At 40.0% G+C, this 23,783-nt stretch overlaps 2 protein-coding genes across 5 annotated transcripts in view; one reads left to right on the forward strand and one right to left on the reverse strand.

Annotated features, from left to right (window-relative positions):
- RASSF6 (Ras association domain family member 6) overlaps nucleotides 1-11,591 on the reverse strand; it is a 129,657-nt gene extending 118,066 nt beyond the window's left edge. Inside the window, exons 1-2 of the mRNA XM_080409503.1 lie at nucleotides 11,461-11,591; nucleotides 5,605-8,717 (exon numbers count right to left, since the gene is read on the reverse strand). The gene's annotated coding sequence lies outside the window, so the exon portion shown is untranslated. The remainder of the gene's footprint in view (nucleotides 1-5,604; nucleotides 8,718-11,460) is intronic.
- The window catches only part of MTHFD2L (methylenetetrahydrofolate dehydrogenase (NADP+ dependent) 2 like), a 37,883-nt gene continuing 25,601 nt past the window's right edge, over nucleotides 11,502-23,783 (forward strand). For all 4 annotated transcript variants that reach the window (XM_080409398.1, XM_080409400.1, XM_080409399.1 and 1 more), the window contains exons 1-3: nucleotides 11,502-11,645; nucleotides 19,520-19,704; nucleotides 21,032-21,154. In XM_080409398.1, coding sequence (XP_080265524.1) covers nucleotides 11,518-11,645; nucleotides 19,520-19,704; nucleotides 21,032-21,154 — 436 coding nt within the window. In that variant the 5' untranslated portion in view covers nucleotides 11,502-11,517. The remainder of the gene's footprint in view (nucleotides 11,646-19,519; nucleotides 19,705-21,031; nucleotides 21,155-23,783) is intronic.

Raw genomic sequence — 23,783 nt, forward strand, 5'->3', positions numbered from 1 at the left:
AAAGAGGTCCAGATCCATTAAAATTCTACATAATGGCTAACAGCTTAGAAAAATAGTTACCATCTTCTGCCTAAGCACCTGCAGGGAAATTAAAAATCTGTAAATATATTTTTAGAACTCAAGTACCAACAACAAACGAAGCCGATTTTTTTGACTCCTTCCCAGATGGAACCAGGCACCACATGCACTAAAGACAGGGCCAGGAGCAAGACTGGGGCTATGACGTACAGTACTGCCATGACATACGATACATGCCTGCTGCGTTGACACAGCACATATGCTTCAAATTCAGGGGGAAAAAAGATGTTGCAAACATCTCATGATTTCAGACACTAAGAATGTATTTCCTTTCTGGCTAAGCTCATATAGAGCAGAATAAATCGCACCAGTATTATTCTTATCTTAACAGCTGCCTAAACCCCTTTTCCTGACATTCAGGTCAGCTGAGGCAGCTGCAATTCACTGATTTGCTTCATACTGCTAAAACATATATAAAAGACTGGCATAAAAAAAAATCTTAAGGTTTTAACAGTGTAAGGAAGGGAAAAGGTTTTTTTTCCATATCAGCAAACATCAAGTTTTATCTATATTCAAAATGGTGGAAAAATGTTAAGTCATTTAGGAACACAGCTATGTAACTCAAATTGTAATGCGAAAGCAGATTTTTTAGAAGGCATTCTTTATCCCAAGACAGTTTAGTTTATGCTGGGAACTGTCCATTACAAGAAAACCTGTGTTGTCAAGTTGCACCTTTGATGAAGGGCTTCACTGGAGCATGACAGCACCAACATTGCACAGCTTGCACCCCACTAGAAGGCTGCCCTGGAAAGCTGCACGGCAAGAAGCCACAGACAAGAATGCACATCCACAAGGATGATTTTTTTTTTTTTTTATGCCAGCACATCTACATTTCTTACTGGAAGCCCTTTACTTAAAAGCTTGTCTGCATGTTAAGGCTTGTGCCCCCATAATTATGCTGCTAGAACTGCTGCATAGTGCAGTTGTGTCTGCCCTTGCCTTCTCAAGAGGAATAGAAAGGATTTTGCAAATAGCTTTGACAGCCCATTATTCAAGCTGTGCCATAACCAAAAAGTTGGCAAGGCTGAAGAAGGTGATTTAAAATAATACCGCTGGTGCAACCTGAAGTAGATTAAAAGAGCTACTTTTTATACCCTCTGCTGGCAGAGCTATGAGGCACTGCCATTCTCAGCTGCTCCTTGAGATCCAGAACATTGGCACAGGTTAGAAGGCTGAGGTATGGACAAGAACAGGCACAGCAATGCTGTTGTCCCCCTAAATAATGCAGATATGCCAGCTAAGCCCCCCAGGCAATGACATGGCTGGAGCCATCTTTGTGAGTTTCTGGGACTGAGGTCAACTCTTATTGGTATTCTTAATTAGCTAAATCAGTGTGACCTGAATTTTTTTTTCTGCATTCTCTCACGAAATTAGAAATAAAATCGCAAGATGAATTCTTATCTGACTAGCTTGTAGGGTACCTGTTCTAAATAATCCCAAGTTTGCTGTTGCATGTTAATGGTTTAAACCTGTATCATACACACACACTGAACAGAGAGCTCACGTGTTCGGGGTCAGAATCATTGCTACTGAAACAAAAAAATTTTAGAATGTTAAGACAAGAGCACTTCAGTTACAGGATAGCTGGCAGGAGCTGAACATTGTTTAGGTGATCAATACTTGTGTGTATACCAGTATGAAATACCCACTGCGATCAGACTGGTAAATTAGGTCAGTAATTTCAGAATGTTTCTAATTCATTCTCAGAAGAGATTTAAAATAAATGGCTCATGTTATGAACAGTTCTTTCCACAAGTATTATTTTTAAATCACACAGAGAGTGCACACCTATGTCAATGTGCCTGTTCATTACTTTTTTATGCAAACTTACAAACCTTTATGAATATGAATTCCACGGAGTTTAGTTAATCTACCCCAACATACAACCATGCCCTAAATTTCCCATTACAGTTCATATTTCGTAGTGTTGTTTGGTCTCAATTTTGAAAACCCCAGCACTTTATATTTACGCCTACAAATGGCACCAAATCACATGGTTGGCCTTAATAGCACAGACAACTCTTTCCCTGTATGGCAGGAACAGTGTTTCAGGAGTTCAGCCAGTCTCCCCAGCAAATTCCCTGCTGTGTTTAATGGATCATTCCCACCCACACTAGCTAGTACCCACAGACAGCAAAATAAAAGATTCATGTAACTGCTTACATCCAAATACAATCAAATAATGTCAACATCCCTTGTACCAAAAAATAAAAATAAAAATACAAAATTCTATTTTCCACCTCACACCAAGACTCAGACTTAGAACAGAGCATGCTAACATGACTTATGTTCCTAACTTTTGCTTCAACAACCATCTTTATCCTTGTCATTCATACTTTTATATGTTCGTAGCAGCGACAGACTACCCTGGCATAAGTTTTATCACAAATCTTTCTTCATACACGGGCAGTAGTTAAGTCAAAAGCAGTTCACATATTTCAGCATCAGCTGTCTTTTAAATGGCATCTAATAACATTGTCAGATTACATGCTGACATTGATTAGTACATCATTATTTAAACCAAAACCATGACAGTATATATTCAGAACCATAGCTTCTATTACCCTTTCTGCTCTACCTGTACGTACAACATTGAGACAAGGATGGAGGTACAGTCCTAGAGCACAAACCTGCATCCTCTGAATAACCTGGATGTTTTCCAAAGAGCTGAGAGTCCATCAGTTCTTTCCAAAGTCATAAGAATCATGTGAGAGCTAATATTCAGGCATGTCACTTCAAAGCTTGGCTGAAGTGACAAACCGTCTTTAAAATTTTACAGGCCCTCTGCATTTTGAACCTACTTCAGAGATAAAATCAGGACTGCATGAGCATTAAGGAAAGTTCCTCATGCTGAACAGTTAGAAGAACTACTTCACAGTTGTTTCAAAACCAGCCTTTCCTCCATCCAGATGCAGCACATCTGACTGACCCTGGTGTGAGAGGATATACAGGCAAAGAGCTGCTTAGAACTCGCCCTCTCACAGCGCCTGCACTACATGAAAACACTTCAGCAGTAAAAAGGAAGAACCCGCTACCGCAGCATATTGATATTTGACCCTTATTGCATACAAACATAATCAGAGGACTCTTTTATAATGACAGGGTCAATTTCCTATTCTGGCCCACTTGACTGCTACAAAGCGGATTGATTAACCCACAAAATGCTCAGCAGATGTGGCTGTCATGCCACCTGCATGCAACCTAGGTTAAGCAGCCATAATAAAACAGAACAGGCCCCATTACTCTACCTGATAGGTGCCAGTTGCATTGTTACTACACTCACCAAATCCTGTCATGTTCATTTATGGTGTTCTGTGGTTATGACCAATACAGCAATACAGAAACAATTACAAAATAAAATTCATGCTCCTACTTTTTGTGTATTGTGCTATTTACTTCTCATTTGGTTTGCCCTTGAGCAGTTTTCTTGAAAGTACTTGGGGTATAATACAGATAAATTTTTCCACATGGATTTACTATGATACGGGCTCCACAGTACATGCCTGTGGAGAGAGATGAATGTCCTCTTGTTTTATTGGTTGGGCAGAAAGGCCCAAAGTTCAGCACTTCAGGTCAGAGTGACAAAGAAGGCTCTCCTGGGAAAGCGTTGTGACACTCCTAAGAGACTGGAGAAGGAAGTACGTTCTATTCAGAGCAATGCTATGTGAAGGTATTTATACTGAAAGGCCACTACACCAAGTGGCCCACATTTCACCTCTGGTGTCTTAATGCCTCAGGATTGAGCAGACATAGTCAGCTGTCTGACTGCAGCAACCAGGCTGGAAAACAAAGGAAGGTGGTTAATTGCCTAACTTGTGGCTAAGTCATAGCAAAGGGTGTTGTAAATAGTAGGAGTTTACAAGAACCTCCTACAGGTAACACACAGACATATGTCAAAAATCCCAAGACTGATGCCTAGCTCAGGCAGTCCATGTCACACAAATGGTTGGCAGCATAGGCACAATTCTTGCCCAGTCTGTTCTTGTCTTCTTTCCTAGAAGTAAGGTTTCGGCTACCATCCAGGACAGGAAGCTGGGCTAGTTGGATCTTCCATTTCATCCAGAGCAGCTGTTCTTAGGAAAATCATGTGTACCTCACTCAGAAGTCAACCACTATCAGGAGAAGTCAGACCTATCCCTTACCCTCCACATCTCTCTTATGGAAAATAGGCACACAGATAGATGGTGTCTTTACTGCATCGCAACAAGAAAGCACTCTGCATTTTGATGAACCAGGACAGAGGAAACTAAGGTATATGAAAAGCTGTCTCCTTCACTGGCACTAGGGCATTGCTGGAGGTAAGCAGCCTCCATCCCTGACCTTGACAGTGCAAAAATACACCTGTGGATAGATAGTATGAAACATGTTCTTCCCTTTCCCTCCCACCTTTCCCTTCCTGCCATTTACAAGTGACCTGGAATTGCTCCTCCCTCTCTACAACCTTGAGAAAGTCCTGCCTGCACTGGCTACCGCTCAACAGACTTCAGTGCATATGTAATAGTTTTCCTCCAGAGGATGGTGTCTACCAGAAAAGACCATCAGCACTTTGTCCTATTGCAACACGTCTGTCTTGGGAACAGCATGGATTCCAGAGAGACCCACATCTGGCTTCACCGGACCAGAGCAGCAGATATTTGCAAAATCCCCTCTCCAAGGCAGAATATTCACTTTCACTTTACAGTGCACACCAAAGACTGGGACTAAAAGACTGACAACAACCACTTTCTCTCTCTCAAGAGCCAAAAGATCTAATTTACCTCCTGGAATAGATGCTTGCTTTATACATTATTTTTGAAAACTGGGAATCAGTGAAAACTGCTATAATTCTTCCCTCCTGCTTTATGCCATATTCAGATCCAAGTTTATCTACTAAAATCAGCAATGGAAATACCTTCTTGTGCAACTCTGGATTTTTGCGTCCCACCCAATTTTCAGCATGGAATTATATTGCCCAAGAAGAAATGCTAGCAAAACAAGACACATCAAGAGCTTTGATTTTTTTTTAAGTCTTCATGGGACTTAGGACTTTTTGTCATCAGTTCCTTGGAATTCACAAAATACTAATTCATTTGCACTTCCATTTTGACCAGCATCTTCTGCTTTCCAGGAGCTCCACACTCCTCATCATAAGGGTATTGAACTAGATCTTTATTACTACACCACTGTGTAAAATGGACCCTTTTTCTTTTCTACACTTAAAACAAACTAGAACATTTTGAGACGTTTCTTTGTAAGTTTTCTCCCATGCCCTTCTCGACAAGAGACAAGATGTTTTCATAGATTCATTTAAGTGTTTTTTCTGTAATTCTCCTTCTGATGCTAGATGGCTGCCAGCACACAGGCTTTCAAACCAACCCTCATCAGCACATGAAGGTGTTTTCAAAACAAAATAGTGATCAGAGGGAACCTACTGCAAATCTGTCTCTGTCTTTCCCCAACCCTAGCCTACCATGGTATTTCTAGCTTTTCCCCAGGTGATTTTCAGCCTTTTACAGCCCTTTTTATAATGTTCAATCAGCCACTCACCTCATACCAGCGTTCCACCATTAACTTGGAACAAAAAACCTCTTCAGAATGAACAAAACACCAGAATTAAAATTCGGGTAGGCATCATCCATCCTTGCCTGAAAGAAAAAACAGAGAACAGAAAGTTAGCAATGCAACACTCCATTGGACAGAAACTTTGTGCCATAAAAAAACCAAAATGAGATGGGAACTTTGCACCAGTGGCACATAGCCACTGTTATGTCTCTAATTCCCCACAAAGAAGGAAATTCTGGTGAAATTCTGAAGATATATAAGGGAATAGCAACTGAAATATGTAGATGACAGCTATTTTGGTGTCTACGTAATTTTCAGGAAGACTTGGTACAAGACACGTTCTCAATAAAGAAAACGTTGCAAGCTTAGAGAGTCTAATATAGATAACATTAACAATACAGTGTCTTTTCTGAATTTTTAACATGAAAACCATATTGAAAATTGTGACCTGCCTTTACGTAATTTCCAGGCTTTTTTAGTTATGCGAATGAACTGGAGAGAAATCACGTTTTGGGATTGTCAACAAATGACTAGTTTAACAAAATTTTTAGTCTATCAAAAACTTTAGGTCTAGCAAAAACAAAGGCAGTGAAGAACAGTTCGGCAAGTGACAAGAATGAAGATAGTCCAGAACTTCAATATGGATTTACTTGGTTTTAAACTCATAAAGACATCTTCTGTTGACTTCAGTAGCAGTGCTAATTGGATCTGCATACCAAAGTAAAAGCAACATAAAATGCTTGGTTTGTGTTTTGCTGATGTATGTTATCAGAAAAATATTTTTCATTTGTGGTTTTCTTTTCTTAATAGAATAAGCTTTAATGTAAGATCCACAAGAAGATCCCTTTATCAGACATAATTTGTAATGTGTGGTTAAACTACATGCTAAAAGTCTTGGAAATGTTTATAATTCTTAATGATTGTTTTAGAATTACCTAAATGAGAATAAAAATGTAATTAAGATATGTCAATCAAGCTTAAGAGAAGCTTCGCAAGGCAGAAAATCCATGTTCCCTGCTGTTGTCATCATAGCAAAGAGCTCAAGCACCAACTAGATACTTCATTTTCACTCATGCAGAGTTCTATAATGAATTACAGTATTCAAAAAGAGTCTAGAGAGAGCAAATGTACCTGACTATTGTAACTTTAACTGATCTAAACTTGACTGGGAAATGACGCAGATTGAGTAGAATCAGCTTAAACTTACAGCACATTTTACATTCCTTTCAATTCGAGTAGCTTACTTGGTTTGATTGACTAATAATGAAAAACAATTTAAAAGTTTAAAAATGACATTCTTATGCAAATATACTACAGAATTTGAAGCTTGTTACTATTTATGCATAGCTGTTAATAATAGCAAGTCATTACTGTCTACTAAAAATTTTGTAATAACACAAACTGTTGTTTCATTTAAAATAAAATCAAAATAATTCCCTTGATTCTCCATGAAAACATGCACTTAAAGGGTCCAATAATATTTTTGAAAGGCATTATAAATGTTTATTACTGTGGTTAATGATTCCATTTTATTTACTTTTTAAAAGTAATACCAGAACCCTTGCTCCAAATTTGATCCCCCACAAAATGCTAAAATTTTCCTTTTTCACATAAAAAAATTTTCTATTGTTTTCACTGTAAGGTTCTTCAGAGTTCAATAGTGAGACAGGATGCAGAGAAAAGGAAAACCCTGATTTATTTTAATCATGCTAGAGAAAGCCGAGGAAAAAGCACATTCAATATTCAGGACCTCCGCAGAAATGCAATGCATTGTTACTGAATGGCACAATCTACCTCACTTGCATCAGTGCTTCCAATACAGTGCTCACTTAGGAAGCCATTCCAGTCAGACCATGCCAGACAATACATGCTAGTTATTAATAAAAAACGCATCTATCCATAAACTTTAGCACTCTGACAGCACTGATTTACTGCCTTGACGTCTGTGGAAAGGGGTGCCAAAATAACTAAGATTAAAAAGGTGTATTAAAACAGACTCGGCTGTTGGGGTTTTTTTTATTTCTTCATTTCATGCCTTAAAACTGCGTATCTGAGCCAAGATTTTTCTAAACGTACAGTGTTGACTGGTAGCCTGAAGACTTCTAGTAGTTGCATGAAAAACAGGAAAAGAATTTTTAAAATTTTGCCTGTGCTTTGAAGTCTAAATTCTAAACACAAATTTCCGCCTTGAATATAGTTCTCTTTCATTTCCTACAGAACAACTTCATATGTATTTTCTTTTTCAGTTGACAACTGCGGCGAACAGAACCTGGGCTCCTGTTTCTTTCCCCGCTAACATCATCCGGGAGCAGGTCCTAAGGGAAGATAAGATATTAAAACAAGTGAAGTGACTGCAGGCTCTTCTTTTAGGTTTCCGAATAATGTAAGTGAGGCCATCGCTGCCGGTCGTCATGCTATTACGAACGAACTTTGGCTTGCCATTCATGCAGCGGGCAGCAGCAAATGTGAAGTGGAAGGCGAGACGAACGTGTGGGATGAGTGCCTCCTGGTGTCCAGCTTCCCATACGGCCTCGCAAACCATCCTATATGCATTTTGATCTATACAAACACACAGTGAAAGCACAACCCAGATGACTGATGCGCACTGTAAGGCAGTCACGGTACATCCTAACGCACATACACGTGCAAGACACAATCCAGAAGGTTCTGGCACTGGTGAAGGGAAAACCCTCTTCAGGCTTCAAGCAAAGCTCTGTACCGCAGCCTTCTCCCTGTTGTGAACCAGCACTTCGCAAAAGAAGTTGAGGGATGTTGGACCAAGGTGCAAAATACGTATCTGTTAAATAAAACGGCAACAAACCTTTTCCCTCTAGTATCTCTTCCAGGTCCAGAAATAGCCACGACTCTCATTTTTTCTCATGTGCCAAAAATTCTTGATACTCTGCTGTCGGGGCCCAGGTTTTATACACAGTTTGTTGCTGTAGAAAGACCCTGCAGCACGTGCTGAAAGTCCAGATCATGGGACCTTGAGCAGGGTTTCTTGAAATACAGTGAGATGTTTGTCCCCAAAACCAGGTTCATCCCCAATACTGGTGTCCTTTGAAAACAGAGGCTGAGGTGGCATGGGGGTAGGACTTCTAGAAAGTAAAAGAAAGCCAGCAAATAAATTTTCCTGAAATATAAAGCTTCCTAAGGGTAACAAGTTTTGGTTTCGTTTTTTCTTAAACTAAATTTTTCTCAAACTGTTTTTTTCCTAAACTAAGATTAATTTTTTCCTTAAACTAATATAGCAAAATATGAGGTGGTTCACCTCTATTCTCAACATCTTTGTCTCGTACAAATGTATACCTCCCAGCAGCTGGAAAGGCAAAACAGAGAAGAAAAAAGTGGAGAGGTGGACAGAAAGGCATAACATTCCTCCACGATATAAAAAGAAATTACAAAACTTTTTATAAAGTAACATTTCCCAATACTGGTTTTCACAGGATGAGAGAACAACGCTTCTTACTGAACAAGCATGTTTGACTTCCTCTTCACACACAAATAATTAATGAGAGATAATTTTAAGTTGATGGGATTTTTAATACCCAAGATAGTATCTTATAACAATGCACATAAAAATACCCCAAGTATAACAAACTCTGAAATACCTGTCTTCACAGCTGTCAATGCCTAACACTGCTTTAACTGTTATGCAAACCAAATTGCATATTTTCAGTTTTATCCTTTGCACCAATTTCATCAGTGCATTTTTGAGGATCATACACATACTGTTATTTATTAATGTAGTATTTTCATGAGACTTTCTATATAACTTATTCAGCAGATCTGGAGCAATACTGATGTGGTCACTCTTTGTAGGCTATGCTGTGCAAAACATTAATTATAAATACTGCTATTATAGCAGTAGTGAGCTTTCAGATTATTTTTTTTCAGGAATGATAGGAAAAGGCAGTATATTATTTTGGTATTACTACACGTAGCTTCAAGGTCAAATCTAAGGCTGCCAGTATTGTGTAATTTGATTGGTATGAAAGTTAATTTAAAATCTTGTGGTGTTTTGCTTTTTTTTTTTTTTTGAGTTGTGACATTTCAGTTCCAGACCTGAATGGGACTTCAACTCTAAGCAGTTAAATCAAGAAAAAAGGTTTCACCTTCATTTTACTGAAAATCTATTTTTATGTAGGGGTCAGTATGAATAGCAGGAATCCAACTGGTGCAAAAGCTGAGTTTGCATAAAACGTAACAGGTAACTTCTTGTTGTTGTTGTGTTCAGCATCACTGCCTGTAAGAATATGCTCATGTACATTCAACCATTTTTGTAACTGATGTTACTTTTGTACAACTGATGTACTTTAAGTAAAGGAATTTTTCAGTCACAATTTGCATGGCAAATTTCATCCAAAGCATTTATAACACAACTGCTTTTTTCTAGTGTACTAATTTGGTAGAAAAATCTGTGGTGGATGTTGCATTCGTGGAAAATTTTAACCACCGCACTTCAAAGTTTTGTAGTTAAGTATGCAAACCTTGCATTAAAAAAAATGACGGGACAACCTTTTTAATCCTAGACAAAAAGAAACTTCTGATGGAATTATCTTCTCTGTTTTAGGACTACTGATTTTTTTTTTTCATTTCCCCATTGTGCTTTCTGTTATTCTCTTCAGCTTTTCTTTCTTTTAATAACTTGCCTATTCTTTGTGATGTATATAGACTATCTTCAAGTAACCCGCTCCCTTTTTTAAGATTGCTTGCAATTCCTTTTTCATAAAGTGTCAGTCTATCTGTATCTGATCCTTTTATGGATCCACTGATATGACAGTCCTAAAAAAATAATAATTCTAAAACCCGGTAGATTTTATATAAATGAGCTTAAATACTCAATTTACTTTCATAAACTTCAGTTCTTTAGAAGCCGGATAGGACAGATTGGCATTTGAAGATCTTTGTTCTGTCTTAAAGATCTACTATCTGCTCAGGACCGTAAATTTACACAGGACTTCCTATATCCTCACATGTTCGCTTTTTCCTGAACAGGATAGTAACAAGAAAGAATCACATGAGTAAGGGGCAGTGTATATAATAATTGTGTCAATGAATCTTGGGTACGTGTCCTTTGTAATTAATGCAGTACATACACCCTGGGGAGTGCATACAGCTTGGGAGTCACTACTGTTTCGAAAGTAAGAGATGGCAACCTAAAGGAGAAGATTTAGACATTATCTACAATATTGAAAGATAGTAAGAATCTAGGAGGACAAGTCATTACAAGGCAGTGCGTGCACTGCCAGTGGAAGCACCTGAGCCGTGTTCCTTAGGCCAACACCTAACTGATCAAAACATTTGCTGGTTAAATTACCACAAATGGGAGCCTCCGTGATCTGTTACATCTTTTCAAAGCTTTTGCCAGATTCATAAAAGAATTTGCCCACTGTCCATAGGCTCCCTACTGCAGGAAAGGCTGCTCGTTATTATTTTGCTTTGTATGTGGCATGCCCTGCTATTTCAGATCTCCCCGTTTTCTTCCTCCCCTCTGCAGAGAGGAATTTCTCCGCGCTTTGTAGTGAAAAATATGCCGTAAAACGTGACAGAAAGCACAAGCGTGTGAGTTGCAAGAAAGTCCACAAGACTTCCCCTGGGAAAACACGAGGGTGCAGCCAAGAATTATGAGGGGCAACGTTTGCCGGCCCCCGGGCACTGGTTGCCCACAGATCTGCCTCCAGCGGACGGGACCCCGCCGGCCTCCACGCTGCCGGGCGCTGTGCCCTTCCGTGCCCTCAATCCCAGTCTTCCCGTCACGGCCCCTGCCCGCCGGGCCGCCCCTCAGCGCCGCGCCCCGCCCCGCCCCGCCGCGGCCCCGGGCCCGGGCCCGCTACTTGCCCTGGCTCCTCCCTTCGTCGCTTGGTTGCGGCGGCGCTTCCGTACGTCGGGACCGATATGGCGGCGGCGAGCGCCTTTTCCTCCTGTTCTGCGCTGCGCTCGGGCTCGGTGCCGCTGAGGAGATGGCGAACCTTCTTGCTCCCGGCCGCCTGCAGCACCAGCAGCCCCCCTCGCAGCGCTGCCAGGTACGCCGCCATGGCTCGGGGCACCTCCGTCCTCACCCCTTCCTTCTTCCTCCTCCTCCCGCCCGTGCGGCGGGGAGCCCTCAGGGGAGCGCCGGGCCGCGCCGCCGCTGCCGTGTGACGGGGGCGCTGGGAGCCTGCGGCGGGCGGGAAAGGCGGCAGCCGCCTGAGGGGAGAGAGGGGCTCGGCTCCCTCAGCGCTCGCTTCCGGGGCGCAGCCCCTGACCCCCGGCCGCCTTGCTGTGCTCCCCGGGAAAGCGGGGCTCTGCGGGGTCGGTGCCGGCGGGCTGAGGTACTGGGGGGGCAGGGGCTGCGGGGTCTGTGCTGGGGCTGTGCGGGGTCTGTGCGGCGGGGGGTGCGTGTGTGCGGGGTTTTTCCGGGGGAGTGTGTGTGCATGTGTGCGGGGGGTGCGTGTGCAGGGGGTGTGTGCGGGGTCTGTGCGGGAGGGGGTGTGTGTGTGCACGCGCGGGGGGGTGGCTGAGGTACCGGGGGGGGCTGCAGCACTGGCATGCTGGATCGTGGGGATTTAGTGGGTGCACAGGAATGGGGGAGTCCTTGCAGTGTGGCCTCCCAGCCTCCTCCCCGGGTTGGGTGGCTGGCGAGTAAACGTTGATGTTGCAGAGCCTCCCAGTTGATTTACACAGCATTACTATAAATATTAATTTATTTTTTTTTGCTTTTTTGACTATTTTCACTGATGGCTTGTAGGCAAGTGTTTTAATCTTTGCTGAAGAATATTGTAGTCCATACAAAGGGAGATCTCTGATGGTGACAGACCAATCCCATTGCACATCGCTGTCCTCAGCAAGGCAGGTGCTGTGGTGTGGTGGTGCTCCTTTGTTCTTGAATGAATAAATAAATAAATAAACAAACCAACTGCCAAGTTGTAATATAAATAAATAAAAAAAAACCCCAACCTGCGTGGCCACGCTCTGACAGCGCTGCAGCGGGCAGGGGTCCCCTGGCGTTGGGGGGAGGCCTGGATCATCCCCAGGCCGAGCAGGATGCGGTGAGGAGCGGTCTCCTGGCGTAGTTTCCCTGTGCGTTTCGTTAATGCGCCAGCGGGACTGAGCCCCTCATGCTGAGGGGGTGACCGAGGGTTTGAAGAGCATTACAGTGCAAGTAAGGAAAAGGGCAAGGTATTGGGAGCTTCTCTGTAACTGTTCATTTAAAGCTTGCTTTTTTAATATTATTTTTTTTCCTAGTGAGAGGTTATGTTGTAACTGGGTGGTTTGGCTGAGGCAGAGTTCTGAAGGTCCGAATAATAAGTAAGATAGCGTGTTACTGAATTGTAGTAAAGTAATTAGAGACAAATGGGAGTTGAATTCAGGATGTCGCAGACGTTTTCAAGATGACTTTTGTTTTACTTAAACTGGTTGCTCAGCAGGTTGCTAGAACTGGGGGGTGAACTGAATTTCAGTATATTTTGTGCAGCAGCTGTGTACGTATGTGCTCGCTCCTGCTTTGTCTGTCTTTGATAAACCTGCAGCACCTTATGTATCCCATCTGGAGAAATGCTCAAAGCTTTAATCATTGTTGAGTAAATCCAGAAACTTTAAAAATGCGGTGTGAATAGATGGTGACTATGTAGCAGAAAGTAGGACCTTGATGAAATATACTTCATAAATCAGGCATGTTACATAAAAAGTGGTGTTAGTGTAACTGTTTTCATACTGTTAGGAAGGTAATTTCTGGACTCATGGAGGATGGAGAATAATCTTGAAAGGAAGAGAACTAGAAACTTCTGTTTGGAGTAGTAAATGACAATGCATTGCCACCTCATTTGTTTCCTTTTTAATACTTGCATCTAAACCCAGGAATGGTTTCTGCTTTTTAGCCACTGGCATTACGTAAGTTTCTTACAGTAAATTGGTAGGTAGTAGCAAGAAGACTGTGTTTTAGGTGCACTTAAATGTGTAGACAGTTGAGCTTTTTCCCCAGAAGTGCAGGCAGAGGCTGGCTGTTTTCAAATATGATCGATCTTAAGCAAACAGTTATTCTTAAGAAATCGATGAGCTATGTTATGGGTGGAGTGATGCTCCTGGCTGTTTGTTTGTGCTTCTGGAGTTATTTTTTTCCCATCTTAAAAAGCAGCAGAAGAATGAAGTAGTTTCAGAGCTCAAATCTGTGCGTTTATTCCATATGCTGTTAGGTAATATTTAAAAATTCTTACTGTTCTCCCATTCGTGTGTCTGTAAAGTTTGAACAAGTGTCTCTGAATAAATACAGTGTCTGCTGGCATTTAGATATTTTCCCCATGTGTTGAATGGTTAAACATTTCTCATGTTTGAGTACGCTGATAAACAGACAAAAAGACAACCTATTTAAATAACATTAATCATACATTGTTACTCCAGGTATGTAGTTTCTTATAGTAGAGACAGAGTGCAGAACTGGTTTTAGACCATCTCAGAAAGTATGGTGGATTTTTTTTTTTTTCCCCTGAATGTTGTTCAAGGTGTGGACTTGCTCATCCCTTAGAATATGGTACAGAAACCCCCCCCAACTGATCAGACTCAGCAGCACTTTGAAAACCAGTCTGATTTTAACATAAAACCAGAATGCTTTATTGGTTTTGTAAATTACTTTGAACTACTTCCGTTCATGGCAAACTAATTCAACATATGTTAAACACATTTGTGTGTAGATATACATTAAAGCTTCAAGCATAGGTATTTGCAGAGAGTGTTGAAATGTTTTATTTCTGGATATCCAGAGTAGTCATGGAAAGATGATGATTACTGTTGAAGGTTGACAAGCTTTTATCTTCTTAAAAGGTAATCAGACATTTCTTAATATACTAGGGTTGGTTGTTTTGTTGGGTATTTTTGTCTTCCCGGGGAGGTTTTTCTTTGGAACTAGAACTACACTTCTGTTACGCTATAGGTAATGCGTGTTTTGAGATATACTGAATTTGTACCCTTGTCTTAAAATTTTAGATGAAGTTGTAAACACACTAGAATTAATAATGATCCAGAGAAATATTTCTGTCTTCCTATAAAATAGAGGTAAAATACCATCACGTACTTTGCTTATTTTATGTGTGAAGCAAAGTTCAAGTGGCAAAAGTCGAAGTAGTCAAATGCTAGGTGTAAGAATAAAGTAATTATGGTGATTAAATCTGATATATCAAAATCTTCTGTAGGAAGAACACTATGTTGTTTAGCTGTAATGATGACCAGCTGAGATAAATCACCAAGACTGAAATAATTCAATTCAGAATAGTTCTAGATCGTCTTTACTTGAATCAGCTACTAAAGAGTTGAAGTTTGTTTGTGTAACTGAAAAGTGTATGGTTAAGTGTAAATACTAAGGATTCTTGGGTTTGTTTTTTTTTATTTATTTAGTAAAGTAGACCAGCAGAACGGTAATGCATGAATAGCTACTAATTGTGGAATATCTAGCCATGTAGAAGAAGAATGTAATAATCTTTAATGTAATGTTTGCTTTGCCCTTGGTTTTGTCCTTGGACTTTTAAAAAAATTTAGGGGCTGACCAATTCAGAGCAAAAGTATTTGCAATGCGTGAAGGCGACATAAGCTTTCAAATCTATTTGAAAACTTTTGCTAGGAAACATGTCAGAAGTGATGAAGGTTTCAACCTAAGTGCTGGTAATTGCGGTAGTGATATTTACAGCTTGGTTACAGTGATGGCATATTTTGATGCATACCTAGTGGGTATGTGGAGTGTTTTTAGTAGCTTGGGACTTGTGACAGCTGGGACATTTGGTTTCTGAACCATCATAAAAATTGTTAGCTGTGTTCCAAAAAAATTCGCAGTAGTGATGTACTGATGTTGGTAAACTATGGGTGGTTGAGCCCATGTGGCTCAAGAGAGATGTATGATCATCATCTACGAGCAGATGATGGTGGGGGAAGCTTTCTTGCCTTAAATAGTAAAATTGAGAGGGAGGAAAAAAAATAAGAAGTCCCGAGATTCGTGGCTCTTCCCTTCCTTAAGAGACAACAGTACATCTGTAACTTGACAGTTACAGTAACAGTTTTCCATAACTCTGTAAGGTACAAAGCTAAACTTTCACACTCCATTTTCTGATTATTTGGTAATTTCAGTTGCTCTGTGGTTGATGGTCAGTCTCCAAAGGAAAAGCTGAAAGTTTTATCAAAAGATTTGTATTTTGCCTTCATTGAGATTCTCATTGAGACCTGGAGTCACTTTGATAAACATTTACCATAAATGTACATACTATTTACCATCTCCCTTCCCAGCACCTTTCATATATGAATATGAAAAACAGAACTACTCCTTGTGTTGGTAACTTTCTTCCTCAAAGTATCCATTTAGCTGTTGGAATGCCACTAGAGGGTAGCCTTTCTAAAGTTGGCCATGCCGTAACTTCTTGCTAAGGTATGATTGTACTTACTTTCTTCTGTATGTGTGAACTAACATGGAAGTATTTTGATCTTCTGTACCTGGCCTGCCTCAGAGTAGTCTTAACATAGATTATTTCTCTTTTCAGACACTGGTTTTTGTCTCTTGCAATTGACTTGCTGAGGCTTATAGAACTTAACTGTTTCTTCTTTTCACAAAGGTCCAGGTGTTGAAGAGCCTGATCACAGGGCCTCCTGACTAGGATAGATTACATGCGTTTCATCCTATGTTATAAGGTGTGTGTGCACAAGGGTGTTTTTCTTCTGTATTTGTGTGTGTGTGGTTTTGTGTCTTTAGCGCTGTTTTTCCTGTTCATTTGCTTTGGTTTTGATCCCTGGGTGACCAAGATGATTGAATGTGATGGGGTGAGAATGGTCAGACATAAGTGAGGACAGATCTCGAAAACTTCATGAGTCTGTGGCTAGATTTTAAGGAAGAGGCATGCGCTTAAAATTGTTTTCTTAAAGGTTAGGAAAACTTATGGTTTGGCAATGCATTTAGAGTAAAAAGATCATAGGAATGTGATAGACCTTTGTGTGGATTGAAAAAAAATCTTGTCACCGAAATATTAAGTCCCTGTGGTCTTAAATGTATATGTCATTGCTACACAGATGAGCATTCATTATTTTTGGCATGAGTACATGGAAAGGTGTCTTGTGTCAAAGGCATGTATAGCTAAAACATAAATAATGAAAATGAGAGAGGCACCTATGAAAATGAGCACATACAGAGCAGGCCATACAGGAAAAAAATAAAACAATATCTGTTAGCTTAATTATTCTTTATATATATATATATATGCAAGTTAAACAGTACAGAAACTTGGGTTTGGGAAGTAGCTAAGGCTGGCGTAAAATTGAAGGAAACAAGGTATTAATGGTTTTTGTGTGCTAAGTATGTTTTAATACTTCACTTTCCTGAAAAAGTTGGATAAATTGTTCTCAGCAGAGTGTATTTGTTTTTCTTTCTTCTTTTTTTATTCTTTTTTTTTAGCACCAGGCACTGCCATGTCGGGGGTTTTTTTCTCCCCTCTTCGTTTTCTTTTTCACATTATGACACCTTGTTAGTGTCATTTTAACTCGCCTGGATTCCTGACTAAACTGTGTCAGTTATGAATGGTAGTCATGTTGAATTAAGGTATTCAGTTCAAAGCAGGGTTTACTCTCTGTGTGTGTCTGTGTGTCTGTGTACACATAAAGCTCTTCATCTCCAGGAAGGTACCAAAGGATGTTTACAGAGGGGAAACTCAGGCTTAATTTGTAGTAAGTGAGATCAAGTATTCAGTGGATGGTCTTTGGTTAGGAGCTGATGAGCCAGGAGCATGTGTGTTCTTACAGTGCCACACTGTTCTGCTCATTAGGAGAGGACTGAACTTGTCCACGAGTAGCTTTAACTTTGTGTCTGTCTTGGTTGTTCTGCTTCTGGGCGGTTGGTGTTATTTTACTGGATTTTCACAGATAGAATAGTATTTATTTTCTTACTATGCTATCAGATGATTGTCCCAAGAAATGCTGTTAACTATATGTATGTATCATGCTAGGATTCTGGGAGTTTGAGGAGAGGTTCAATTAGTAAAGGAGATTGTGTAGATAAAAGCTTGCACTGTGGTGGAATATGTTCTGTGGACATGTACAAGGTGAGGAACATCTATGCTCGCTCACCATGAGCGGACGGGCAGGAAGATGGAGAAGACTCCAGAGACCAGGAGAACAACCCAGGTAAGATAAAGCTGACACTTGGAAGGTGTAAATGAAGCAGTACTTAAGGAAGTGCTGTTCAGTCGAGATGTGCTTGATCTTTGAGCGTTTCACTGGTGAGGTGAGCATGGGGAGTTGATAAAAGACATTGAGTGCTTTACCAAAGGGTAAGTCTTAGTATTATTGTCAGTGCAGTGTCATTGAAGGGTGAGGGTAGGGCTTGTAACATTAAACAAGGAATTAGACTTCTTTTCCATTCTGCAGTGCCTCTGGAGTGCTGTTAAGTTTTACCGCGTATGCCATTTGAAATAAAGTTTGTTTTAAAAGATGTTTTGGGGGCTGTCATGTTGCTGCTTACAAGTTGTTCATTTATTTGAAAGTGTTGAGCAGTAGTAGAAGTTAGAGTTGTATGCAAATATTTCTGATCTGGAAAAATGTATTTTCAGGTATCTTGCTCTTCCTTACGTAGGCAGAGTCCTAACAGAGCCATTCTTCAGTAAGCTAAAATGTAGACTGGACTTCTTCATCTGTCAGTCAGGTATAGATATTAAGTTTGGGTCATTTCTTTATATAAGATCATAGATGGTCTATGATTTTTGGGTGGTCTTGTGGTTGTCCTGTCCTGAGTGGTGTAAATGTTGTCACTGCTGTTCTTCCCCTCCCCATGACCTTCCTTCTTCCACACCCTTGTGCATTCAGCTGCTTTTATCATGAAGATTTACTAAGAATGATGGAAATGGCACAAATTTCTGAAATCAGTAAAATGCAGCTTACTCGTTTTGGTGGCTTAAAGTTATGGTTTGAATCTTACAGAATATCATGTTTTAAACCAGGTCAGTGATAGAATTTTTTGATCTGTAGCTTTCTGTCTTTCTGCTTTCTTCCCTCTAAGCACCACCAGCACCAAGCGATAAGGTTAGTGTTTAAAGGCTGCTTATCTGATACAAAAGGAATTGGCATCTTAGCATCTGAAAGTTATACATGCTGGAGGTTTTTGTTTGTTGCAGCTTGGTGGGGGGTGTGTGTGAGTTCAACATCCTTGGATGAGATGGTGATCACAGCATCGATAGAGGGAAGGAGGGGGGCTGAGGAGTTCTGGGGCAAGTTCAAGGCACAAGACCCTTTCGGTTTTCTTCTGCTTTTCTACATGGGTAGGGCAGTGGTGTGGGTCCTTCACTCAAGGAGAATGTTTGTGTGCTGTAGTGCAGAGGGAGTTTACTGGAAGGATGGGGAGTTGATAGGACAGGAATAGGGAGGACGTGATGGAAGCTCCTGAGTTAGTCACCACTGGCTTGTATGAATGAAGTCCTAAGAAAGCTGAGAAATCATATCATCTAGGCCCGGACAGAAGAATCGTGTGAATAATCCCATGTCAATTAGATTTTTGAAGGAAATTTGGGAAGGGAGGTGGGTAAAAAATCATTAAAACAGAAAAACGGAAGGGCATAAGAATGTTCTCATGTTCTGTTCCCAAATGCAGGAGTTCATAGATATGTTCGACCTGGCTGGCTACGTGTGTTGGGAAGGTGGGGTGTGGCAGGTGAGCTCCTCTTCTGTATGCACTGATGGCACATTCCTGCTCTTCAAATGAGAGAGTAGGGAAACACTTCTTTCTCTGGGTGGATTTGTAGTGTGTTAGTGTTTTTCAAATCATATTTGAAATATTAGCAAATTAACTAATCAAAGCATTTGCAAGTATTTAATACTGTCAATCACATACTTGAAAGTGTTTATGAAAAAGTTGTTTATGAAATTTTAGACCTAAATATTGTGTATCTTTTTGTCTTAATAGTGATGAAGCAACCATTATCTCAGGGACAAAGCTTGCTGAACAAGTTTTGAAAGAAGTTCAAAGGGATGTAGAATCATGGATATCCTTTGGAAACAAGAGACCTCATCTCACTGTCATATTAGTAGGAGACAATCCAGCTAGTCATACCTATGTCAGAAACAAGATAAAAGCAGCTGCAGCTGTAGGTATGTGTTAATGTGATATAAATGATTCTTTGGTAAGCACAAGGTACTGTTGATCTGAAAAAAAAAAAAAAAAAAAAAAGCAGCGGGACCCCCTTCACACTTGAATTTAATTTTGCACTCTTTTTTTCTTCCTCATCTTTTCTGGTGAACCTAAAGAAAAGAAGTTGCATTGACATGTGAAGAAGGTAGTTTTAATGTCACATGAATGGTAGGCAGAAGTTCAATTCGATGTCTTAAAATGTTGTTACGGAACAGTTTGCACCCTTACTGTTAGAAACTGGAAACTAAAGGGGAACACTGGGGAAGATTTTTTGTAGTTAAATGTCTTAACTGGCTTTGAGAGGCTTAGTGAATAAAGGTAATCAGAGATAAATTATGTCAGGTTTTAGCTGTTTCTGCAAGACGCTTTGAGTTTTTGAGTGTGAAATATTTGCTTAAGATCTTGCCTCCTCAGTACCTGTTAGATTCCTGCTTTTATACATGGATTTTTCAGCCCATCTCCAACTGATAGCAAACCCTGGTACCCTGAAATTGATGGGAACAGCGATTAAATAACTCATTTCACAGAAAGATATTGGGAAGAGCCTTTTTTCTCATAATGTCAGGAACTAATTCATGTCAATCATCGTGTGCATCTGCTCTATCTCATGACGTGTCCTGTTGAACGCTTTAGGTGCACAGTGGAGCCAGGCAAGCCAATCCAAAGTCAAGGCTTCACAGATGTGAATATGAAGGGCAAAATTTCAGACATAATGAAAACAAACAGTAAAGCTACGTGACTGTTAACAGGAGACAAAGCCCAGTCACTACAACATCTCATGTCCAAATGAAAACATCATTGCCTAAACAGGGAACTTCAGTGTTGTTGCTATCGGAGAAACTGCTGTCTTGTGAAGTAGCTTGAAAATTTTTCTTTTCTAATAACAAGTTTTGTCCCACAGAAGTGGAAAAGCCATCACATAAAATGCCAGTATTGTTAGCGTACCTTTGTCTGGTCAGTTTTAGTTGTTATTCTCAAGAGCTTACTTGCAGAGAAGTTACATGTTTTTATTTTCCAAATATTTCTAAACAGTTGTTTAGTTTTGCAGCTACTGTGTCCAATTATGGTTTTTTTAGGTTTGGTTTGTTGTTGTTTTTCCTGTATGTTTCGTTGTAAGATTGTACTTGAAATCTAGAAATACAGCATTAAAAACCAGACAGCAAAACCAGCATTTTTAGCAAGTCCTCTGTGGTTAAGACAGTTAAGAGATTTTCAGATGAAATGGCGAAGCTGTCAGTAGGTAAATTTCCTGATATTAACCTGTCTTCTGTTTTTGGTTTTTATCAGGCATTTCTAGTGAGATCATACTGAGGCCAAAAGACATTTCTCAGGAAGAACTCTTAGATATGACGGTAAAACTCAACAAGGATGCAAGAGTTAGTGGTTTATTAGTTCAGCTGCCTCTCCCAGGTAGGTGACATCTTTTGTCCCGCTCCTCATATACAGTCACCACAAAAGGAAAGGGTTTAAAAACTTCAGGTTACAAGTGTGTCTTGGTGACATAAGAAGCTCTTGAAAGAGGATGTGCATAATGAAGCATTAGTTGAAATGTTGAATTATTTGTTGGATGATAGATTGCAGTTCATTTTAAACAGAAAAGCAAATCGTGACAATCATTTCATATTGTCAACCTTGCCTTTTAAAAAAGTTCAGTCAGAATGCTATTTCAAGGAGTTACCCTCCACACAAACATATTTTATGCAGTTTATTTCTCTTTTTTTTTTTTTTTTTTTTTTTTTGTTTAACATGTTTCACTGGTTTTGCCTTGAACTCCAAGACCTTTGTCATATTTTCATCCCCTGTATCATGCCAAGTTATGCTATCTAGCAGATGATGCTACAGCATTTCACACAGTGAGTCCAGGTTTTGCCTTAAACCTTTTTTCATGTTTTCAGTGCTGGCCCTAATGTTCCAGGTGAGCTTTGTGCTAAGGTCCTAAAAGCCTGTACTGTATTTTGGGTTTTTATTTTCCTTCTAATTTGTAGTAAAATCTCACTTAGCAGTAGCTGAAAAAATGGTATTTTGGCAGTGACAAAACTTGCAGTTTTCATCTAAATCTACATAAGTCAACTGAGTTAGACCTCTGTATGCTTTCTGATGGGGAGGTACCTAAATTACTGTAGTCACTGTGGTAAATTGACAGGCATGTTGGGTTTCCCCTGCCTCTGTGTTTCCAAGCGGTTTATTATACGTTTATACTGTCTGCTCTGAAGGGCAGTAGCTGTCTGTCTGACACATACAGGCATGATTTCTAGCACTAGGTGGGAATCCAGGGGAATATAAAAAACCCAAATCAAACCTGTTTGTGTCTGATGGTGAAGTAGAAGCTTTGTTTCTAGGTAAGCTCTTCATTTCCACTCTTATTCCTGGTCTTGGTCTTTACTTTCAGACAGGTCTTTCTGCCTTTGTTTCACATCTATGAAACAGCAAAAATTGGGGCAGGTGCTGAGTGTTATAGAGGAAGGCATGCTTTGTATTTAATAATAAACATCAGCATTAGCGATTAGGAAGTTTTGTGCTTTGTAGTGTAAGCAAACCAACTGCAATCAGCCACTTGTTGGAAGAAGTTGGCCACAAGGTGGAAGTGTAACACAAGTAAGGAGACTGAAGTCTTGGATCCTGAGTAAGGAACTCTGGGAGTTGATGGAATGTGGTCAGTTTGTTTTGAACAAACATCTCCTTCACTAAGAATAGATAAGGAGAAATGGGTAACGTAACAAACTTTCATTTCAGTGGTAAAAACTCAAGGAAAAGATGGAGCACTGACAGCCTAGGGATGGAAATCTTTGTCTGAAGCATATAGCAAAGGAAATTGACTCATCCACTGGACTCTGCTGTTTTGTTCCCCAGAAATGGGAGGTATCATCTGTCACTTGTCTTACTTGTGTAGGTACTTGGTAAAACTGTTAGGTACCGCTTGCAGAAATTCATTTTTTTATGTGGAAGATATCAGGTCATTACAGTCTGCTCTTACAGACTGCTCTACAGTTGATGTATAGTGCAAAACCAGTCTTAAGTCTTGAAACTTAGCAAATTTAAACCTGTTCAATATTTAAGAAGAAAAAAAACCTGAAGAGAATTCTAGTTGTGTCAGTTCAAATGTCTGGTGCTAGTACACTTAAATGTTTAAGCCCTAAAGTAATTGGCTGAAGATCCCTCTCAAGAACTACGGTATGCCTGTCATAGTAACTACATGAAGCCTAACTAGCCTTCCTCTAATCTATAAAACTTGCTAGTTTGAGGCTTGGCTGTTGCCTGCCTGCAGTAGTAAAAAGCTTAATTTAATCAATAGCAGAACTTTTTCAATATTGCATTGTCTGTGTAGTAAAGTTAAATATGCAAGTTATCATGAACTGAAAATATTTGGGAAATTCTTTCCATACTGGGTGTCAGATATTATTCAATTACACTTTTCTTTTTTTTTTTTTTCTCCCAAAGGAACTTCAGAAACAGAAAGGCAGAAAGCTAAGTTAGCTTGTTTTCCAAAATTCTTTTGATTTGTGTTGTAATGGAAGGAGGCAAAGCCTGGAAGTTGTGAAAACTTTATCAGTGGAAGCTGCTTATTCCAGAGTTGAGGTGCTTGTGTGGGATTTTAGGGTTTTTTTGCAGTAAACCACACACAGGTGTGGCTTTTGATCAACATTGGGATAAAAATAGAAGCAGAAAATAGCTTTGTTCTCTTTCACTTTTGTGAGCTGGAGCAGCTTAACTTTGAGGATTATCATCTTTGCCTGAGGAAAACTTCCTTTCTGTGCATCTTTTGAGTGTATTACTTCTGATGTGGTAATGGTTTTGTAGGGAGTTTCCTGTATCTTTTTTTAAATTGCCTGGAAGATGGCTATGAAATGTTAGATATTTATTTGAGACAGTATGAAAACCTCAACTTTTTTAGTTGTAAGCTGCAAGGAAGTAAGAGACAAATTAGTATGAACATGATGTCCCTGTGTTATGAAAGACTGCCAGCCCAAGCATAGTTTGCTTTGGAAATGACTGTTAAAATCGTAGCAGTGTGTCAGTAAAGCTTCTCAGAATGATTGTC

Source organism: Falco punctatus, assembly GCF_963210335.1.
Source record: "Falco punctatus genome assembly, chromosome: 1".
In the NCBI taxonomy this organism is placed as follows: Eukaryota; Metazoa; Chordata; class Aves; order Falconiformes; family Falconidae; genus Falco; species Falco punctatus.